General features: G+C 39.2%; 1 protein-coding gene across 4 annotated transcripts in view; it reads right to left on the bottom strand.

Annotated features, from left to right (window-relative positions):
- Nucleotides 1-8,211, bottom strand: part of LOC106876681 (uncharacterized) — a 31,569-nt gene that overhangs the window by 21,557 nt on the left and 1,801 nt on the right. For 2 of the 4 annotated variants that reach the window (XM_014925316.2, XM_052971899.1), the window contains exons 2-6: nucleotides 6,439-6,501; nucleotides 4,017-4,179; nucleotides 2,989-3,360; nucleotides 2,236-2,479; nucleotides 544-659 (exon numbers count right to left, since the gene is read on the bottom strand). In XM_014925316.2, coding sequence (XP_014780802.1) covers nucleotides 544-659; nucleotides 2,236-2,479; nucleotides 2,989-3,360; nucleotides 4,017-4,179; nucleotides 6,439-6,501 — 958 coding nt within the window. The remainder of the gene's footprint in view (nucleotides 1-543; nucleotides 660-2,235; nucleotides 2,480-2,988; nucleotides 3,361-4,016; nucleotides 4,180-6,438; nucleotides 6,502-8,211) is intronic. The other 2 variants (XM_014925325.2, XM_014925335.2) reach the window with 2 other exon arrangements.

Genomic DNA, 8,211 nt, shown 5'->3' with positions numbered 1-8,211 from the left:
TGCAAGTGGCTGAGCACTCCACAGACACGTGTACCCTTAACGTAGTTCTTGGGGAGATTCAGCGTGACACAAAGTGTGACAAGGTTGACCCTTTGAATTACAGGCACAACAGAAACAGGAAGTAAGAGTGAGAGAAAGTTGTGGTGAAAGAGTACAGCAGGGTTCGCCACCATCCCCTGCTGGAGCCTCGTAGAGCTTTAGGTGTTTTCGCTCAATAAACACTCACAACGCCCGGTCTGGGAATCGAAACCGTGATCCTATGACCGCGAGTCCGCTGCCCTAAACACTGGGCCATTGCGCCTCCACTAACGGTTGCACTGGTAATGATTTAAAAACCATGATCCTATAATCAATAACCCATTTTAGTCCTTAACCCCTTTGCTATGCACCCTTCTGAACTCAGTAAATATAATATACCAACCAGGAATTAGGTTGATTTAATATTCCTTAAAGTATCCAAGACGTGAATGGAATTAGAACAAAAGTCTAAGACAAAGATCCATTCTACAAACATCACAGTAAAATTTTTATATAAAATCTCACCTTATCTTTATGATGTAGCATCTGTAAACTTGCAAAATCTGTTTTCTTCTCAAAGGCACTTGTACTCTTGACTTCTGGCATCATTTTGAAAGATACAGACTTCAACAGCTCAGGAGCTTTATGTAAATTTGATTAAAAATAATACAGCATTATTGATTAATTTTGATAAAGCACAAGTAAAATTTTCACAGGGCAAGAGAATACTATTGATTGGACTGCGCACCAGTATATTGGATTCAAATTTTGGCACAGGGTCAGCAATTTTGGGGCAGGGGGTAAGTCAGTTACATCAATCATGGAGGCATGCGGCTTTGTGGTGAGGGTGTTGGACTCATGATCGTAAGATTGCGGTTTCGATTCCTGGATCAGGTGATACATTGTATTCTTGAGCAAAACGCTTCATTCCACATTGCTCCATTTTGCTCAGCTGGCAAAAATGAGTCATCCTGTGACAGACCGGCATCCCGTCCAGGTGGGGAATATATACTCCATGGAAACCGGGAAACTGACCCTTATGAGTCGATATGACTTGATAAGGTAACTTTACCAACTTTTAATTACATCAGTCCCACTGCTTGACTGATACTTAATTTATCGACTCCGAGAGGATAAAAGAGAAAGTCAACCTTGGTGGAATTTGAAATTAGAAGTTAAAGACAGACAAGTCTGGCATGCTAATGGTTAAGCCAGCTTGCTGCCTTTTTGCACTCCAATATATTAATTGCAATTAGCACACCTGACGAAATGCTTAGCAGTATTTCGTCTGTCTTTACATTGAGTTCAAATTCCGCTGAGGTTGACTTTGCCTTTCATCCTTTCGGGGTTGATAAATTAATTACCAGTGGCGTACTGGCCCCCTCCCCCAAAATTTCGAGCCTTGTGCCTAGAGTAGAAAAGAATATATTAATTGCAATTGAGGCACATGGCTTAGGGGTCAGGGTATTCAACTCAAGATTCCTTGATTTAATGATAACGATGATGATGATCATGCTTCACTTTGTCCCATATCTTTCTGGGTCTACCTCTAACACAGGTTCCCTCCACAGCTAAAGATCAGCGCTTCTTTATGCAACTTTCCTCATCCATATGCATCACATGGCCATACAAGCACAATCATCTCTCCTGCACATCACATTTGATGCCACTTCTGGCTAAATTTTATTCTCAATATACTTATACTCTGTTGTACATGCACATTAACATTGCACCTCCATGATAATAATAATTCTTTCAACTAGAGGCGCAAGGTTTGAAATTTTGGAGAGGGGGCTTGTTGATTCCATTGACCCCAGTGCTCAACTGGTACTTATTTTATCGGCCCCCACAAAAAAATGAAAGGCAAAGTTGACTTCAGCAGAATTTGAACAGGGAAAGATGGAAAAAATGCTCATAAGCATTTTGTCTGGCATGTATATATTCTGCTAACTCATTGCCTTCTCAATAATAATAATAATAATAATAATAATAATGATGATGATGATGATGATAATAACAGTTTCAAATTTTGGCACAAAGCTACTGGGTAAATGGTGAATTAATTGACTAATAATAATGAAAGAAGTGATGTAGAACCAGTGTGCGTGTGTGTTTATTATTGGCATGATGACCCTCCAAAGATAAAACAAAATCTGTTTCAACATAAATTTGCATCAAAACCTTGCAAAACCAAATACATAAAATGAACTGTTTTACCTTTTACTTTTGATATAATTGGTGGCCTGTCTGTCTGTGCAGCATCTTGTTCTTTCACTCCCTGCTTAATAAATTGAACATTATCAGCTTTAATAAGTTGTTCTTTTGCTTCACCTAAAAACGATACAGTTCCATCTGGGTGCTTTGAAACTTGTGGATATCTGGAGGGCATCTCTAAACTAGACCGAGTATAGTTGGGCCGCTTCTCTTTGTAAGTGTGTACATTTACTTCTGACAGGAAAAACTGGGAGAGGGAAATGAAAATAATTATTGTTAATTGAAATATATAGAATGGTAAGTCATCATAATTGTTTAACGTCCGCTTTCCATGCTGGCATGGGTTGGATGGTTTGATTGAGGTCTGGCAAGCCAGTGGGCTGTACCAGGCTCCAATTTGATCTGGCAATGTTTCTATAGCTGGATGCCCTACCTAACGCCAACCACTCCGAGAGTGTAGAGGGTGCTTTTTACATGCCACTGGCACAGGAGCCTGTCGGGGCACTGACTTCGACCACATTTGGATGGTGCTTTTTACATGCCATTAGCATGGGAGCCAGTTGGGGCACTGGCATCAACTACATTCAGATGGTGCTTTTTATGTACCACTGGCACAGGTGCCAGTCAGGGTGCACTGGCATCGACCACATTTGGATGGTCCTTTTTACGTACCACTGACACATTCACGAAAAAAGTGAACGTTAATGCGATGATGATGATGATGATGATGAGATGATGATGATGAAAATAGCTTACCTCAAAACCATTTGGTGTGACTACACTATTGGGATTTTGCAGATGATATTCATTACATTGCATTAATAGATGATCCCCGTCATAATTCTGCTTAACTGGCACAACCTCAGGATCATATCTGTTGTTTGCCTGTCCTTGAAATTTTTCTGATGTTACCACCACATTTGGTTGGTACTGACCAAAATAGGATTTACTTTCAAGTTTGTTGTCCCTCTGTCTTGGAAATCCTTCTGTAGCTGCCACATCAGTTGGTTGGTTTTGGTTAAGCTCAGGATTCCTCCCATGACAAAATAACATCACTTGCTTCTCCAACTCATTAGCATATTGTTTCCAGTTTGGATAATCTCTTGCAATTATCTTTCTGCAATCAACCTGCAAAATAAACACTTAGACTAGCCATATGGAACATGACAATAAGATGAGTGACAGATGAGCAAAAGTCTCACAAGCTATTACAATAGAAGACTTGTTATAACAGCTTTAATGGGCATGTAGGGAAAAACTATGATGGTTATTCTCATATGCACATTACATTAGTGAGTATAACTAGTACTTCACTTAGTGATGTATTATATTGTTGGAACATTTCTAATGTAATTGTGAATAGCAAGAACCTCATAACAGTCTATATATTCTTTTACTTGTTTCGGTCATTTGACTACAGCAATGCTGGAGCACCATCTTGGAATATATATATATATATATTCTCTCCATAAAAAGACTATCAAGTGACATAGAGATTTACATTCATGATTGAGATGGATCTACTGCAGCAAGTGTTTCTATAGTTGGATAGCGGCCTTCTCTGCAGCTAAACATTCAGTTGTGATGCAGAGAAGAGAATGTTATCGTTTTCCTTTAGATCAGTCAAAAGCAAAGTGCAGTAACCAGAGTTAGTTGTCTTGCTTTGCAGTACAAAACAATAGTTGCAGCTGTATGGCTAGTAGTCTAGCACCTTAACCACACAACCATTGCGTGCATCACCATGGTATGCATTACCATTGTATGCACCACCACCACTGCTTTACCTTTAATTGTTTCAGTTTATCGGAACAAGACAGCAAATCTTCAAGAGAAAGTTCCATATTATTTAGACGTCGCATAATTTTGGCATTCCGCTTCTTAGAGCTTCTTTCTTCTTCATAAAGGTTCTTTAGCCTTGACTTGATCAGCGCTGCTTTATTTTTTACACTGCAAATATTAAACAAAATAAATTGAAATTTTAAATAACAAACTTTTCATTTTTGTATTTCATAAAAATATTTGTCTTCTTCAGGGTAGAAGCAATTGTAGGCTTTGTCTCAAACAAGTTACATTTTATACCACCATCATCATCATTGACATTGTTGTTGTTTGATGTCTGTTTTCCATACTGGCATGGGTTAGATTGTTTGATAGGAGCTGACAGGCCAGAGGAGTGAGCCAAGCTCCAATGACTGTTTTGGCATGGTTTCTATGGCTGGATGCCTTTCTTAGTGCCAACCACTTCACAGAGTGTAATGGGCACCTTTTATGTGGTACTGGCACTAATGATGTCAGCACGTAACTTGCAAGACAAGACCACTCAACTAAGTGGGGCTTAGTATTGAGGGAGGTGGTTTTATGCAAAGTGATGAGAGGTTAAAGTATGCTAGAGGGACATAAACAAGTGTCTTGCAGTGGAGAAGATACATAGCTAATCCAGCAGGAAAAGGAGAAAAGATGGCGAAGAGGCATCAGGGCATACCCTTAAGTTAGAAGAAGGTGAACATAAGAGTAGTCCAAAGGATTGGACAGAGTGAAGGAACAAGTAAGTTCACAAGAGTGTGAAAGGGGAATAGCAGATGGATAGCAATGGATATAGATGGAGATATACTATCATGTATTTATGTTTGTTGTTTGAATAATGTTTTTATATGCATCAATGTTGTTTTAATATTTCATATAAATCAATGATGTTTTGATATTGTGCATGGATCAATGTTTAAATATTGTATATAAATTGATACGCATTTAATACTGCTTGGGAAGAAGTACCATCAAGCTGAGTGAAATCAAAGTTGTGGCAGATACTGGTGTCACACAACTGGCACTCATGCCAGTGGCACATAAAAGCACCCATTATGCTCTCGGAGTGGTTGGCATTAGGAAGGACATCCAGCCGTTGAAACCATGCCAAATCAGACTGGAGTCTGGTACAAACCCTCAGCTTACCAGCCCTGGTCAAACTATCTAACCCATGCCAGCATGGACAACGGATGTTAAATGATGATGACTGTATATGGCTTAATGTTGTTTTAATACGGAATATAAATCAAAGTTGTTTTAATTGCATATGAGTTAATTTTCATACTGTGTATAAATCAATGTTGTTTTAATATTACCATCCAACCCATGCCAGCATGGAAAAAGAGACATTAAATGATGATTACACACACATATATTGACAATAAATATATAATTATTATATATTAGGGCGATGAGCTGGCAGAATCATTAGGACGCAGGGCGAAATGCTTAGCAGTATTTTATCTGCCAGTATTTCGTTCTGAGTTCAAATTCCACGGAGGTCGTCTTTGCCTTTCACCCTTTTGGGGTCAAATAAAAACAAGTACTGGTTACACACAGGGGTCGATGTAATCGACTTAATCCCTTTGTCTGTTCTTGTTTCTTCCCTCTATGTTTAGCCCCACATGGGCAATAAATAAATAAATAGATATATAATTATTATTGAACTGAGCTGACTGCATTGGTGCGGTGCTAGCTCAAAGGTAGAGTAATGAGTTAAAAACATAACAATGCTAAGCCCCACATCCTTAGTTTCTGGGTTCAAATCTGAACCTTGGTGACATTTTTCAATAAAACTAGTGTTAGTATTATGTTACAGCTAATCCAGTTGATTATATATCCTTCTCAATAAAGCATTCCTATCATCATCCCCACTGTCATCAATTATCTTTTCATGTCGCTTTCTTATGCTGGTTCTTATGCTCTTTCTTTCTCGGCTGGTTTGACAGGGCTTGATGGGTCCAGGGATTGTACTGTGCCACAATGTCTGCTTTGGCCATGGTTTCTACAGCCGAATGCCTTTCTTAACGCAATCCGTTTCACTGATTGTATTGGGTAACCTTTTACATGGTACCAGCACTAATGTGATTCCAATGTAACTCAGAAGACTACCAAGATCCCCTTTAAAAGGGGCTAGAGTAGAAAGGGGAGACAGGTCTACGCTAGGCAATAGTAAGGTAAAATATGGAAGAAAGGAATGAGAATTGAGACAGGTTTCTTGTGTAGAGAGCTATATAACTAATATCATACAATTGTTAGCGTGAGCAATCAAGGTGAATTATGCAAAAAAAAAAAAAACCCAAAATACGAAACAAATAAAAATTCAATAAAATCATATATAATAAAAGAAAACAAATAAAATATTCAATAAAATTACATAATAAAAAACAAAACAACACTTACTGTTTTGATTTAGGTGTATCTAATTCACATAGTTGCATTTCCAAATTAACTCTCTCCCTTTCACTGAAATATGAAAATAGTAATTATTCTATAGTAAATTTGAATTAAATTAAAAAGAATAATATGTTTTTATATTAAAAGTGATGAGTATTAATAACCATATTGGTTACAGTTCTCCAATTGATCATTAACTCTTTAGCATTTAAACCAACCATATCTGGTCCAAATATTCTACCTGTTTTATGTTCAAACCAGCTAGATCTGGCCTCTCACACCTACCCTACAATGTCATTCTAAAAATAAATAATTATATCATGATGCCTGTGTACGAACAGCCATGCTAAATGGCAGTGAAACATGGGCTGTGACTGCTGAAGACATGCATAGGCTTGAAAGAAATAAAGCTAATATGCTTTGGTGGATGTGCAATGTCAGCATGCATGCATGACAGAGTGTAAACATCTTGAGGGAAAAGTTGGGCATAAGAGGCATCAGATGTGGTGGGTGTGCAAGAGAGACAACTGCGTTGGTATGGTCATGTGATGCATACAGATGTGGACAGTTGTGTGAAAAAGTGCTGATTTCTACCAGTGGAAGGAAACTGTGGAAGAGGGAGACCGAGGAAAGCGTGGGGTGAGGTGGTTAAGCATGATCTTTGAACATTGGGCCTCATGGAAGCAAAGACTAGTGACTGAGATGTTTAGCAATATGCCGTGCTTGAGAAGACCTGTGAGGTCATAGTTGTGGCCATTGTTGGTGTCACATAACTGGCACCAGTACTGATGACACATAAAAAGCACCTTTCAAGTGCTGGGCTTCCTGGAGGCAGCGAGGCTGATGTCGGTGTCATGTAACTGGCACCTGTGCCGGTGGCATGTAAAAAAGCACCATTCAAGTGCTGGGCCTCACAGAGGCAATGGCAAATGGCCGAGACTTTTGACAATATGCTGTGTTTGAGAAGAAGACCCATCAAGCCAGGTGAAATCATAGTTGTGGCAGATACTGATGTCATGTAATTGGCCCTCATGCCCATGGCATGTAAAAGCACCCATTACACTCTCAGAGTGGTTGGCATTAGGAACGGCATCCAGCTGTAGAAACCATGCCAAACCAGAGGGAGTCTGGTGCAGCCCCTCAGCTTACCAGCTCTGATCAAACTGTCCAACCCATCCCAGCATGGACAGTGGATGCTAAATGATGATGGTGATCATCATCACCATCATCATAATTTCAAAGCAATGAGATAATGCAGGATTAATTCAAAACAATGTGAATAAATAAGCTTTACATTTTAGAGAGAAGTCTGAATTCTAACGGGTTTAGTGGTTCACTGCATTACTGAGAGAGGGAGAGAGAAATAGAGCGAGACAGGGAGAAAGAAAGAGAGAAGTATCTGAAACTTTCTGAACAAAGAGATCTAGTAATGTTAGAGAGCAAGAGCCTTTTGGCTTTCTTGTAGCGGTGAGCTGGCAGAATCGTTAGCACGCCGGGCGAAATGTTTAGTGATATTTCGTCTGCTGTTACATTCTGAGTTAAAACTCTGCCGAGGTCGACTTTGCCATTCATCCTTTCAGGGTCGATTAAATAAGTACCAGTTACACACTGGAGCTGATGTAATCGACTTAAACCCTTAGTCTGTTCTTGTTTGTTCCCTCTATGGTTAGCCCCCTGTGGGCAATAAAGAAATATATATTCCTTTCCTGGAAAACGTTAATGAAATATTGAACAGGTCTGTTTGTGTGGTAAGAAGTTGGCTTCGCACACACATGATTC

The sequence above is a fragment of the Octopus bimaculoides genome, chromosome 11 (genome assembly GCF_001194135.2).
Source record: "Octopus bimaculoides isolate UCB-OBI-ISO-001 chromosome 11, ASM119413v2, whole genome shotgun sequence".
Lineage (NCBI taxonomy): Eukaryota > Metazoa > Mollusca > Cephalopoda > Octopoda > Octopodidae > Octopus > Octopus bimaculoides.
This window is presented reverse-complemented; position numbering and strand designations above follow the sequence as displayed.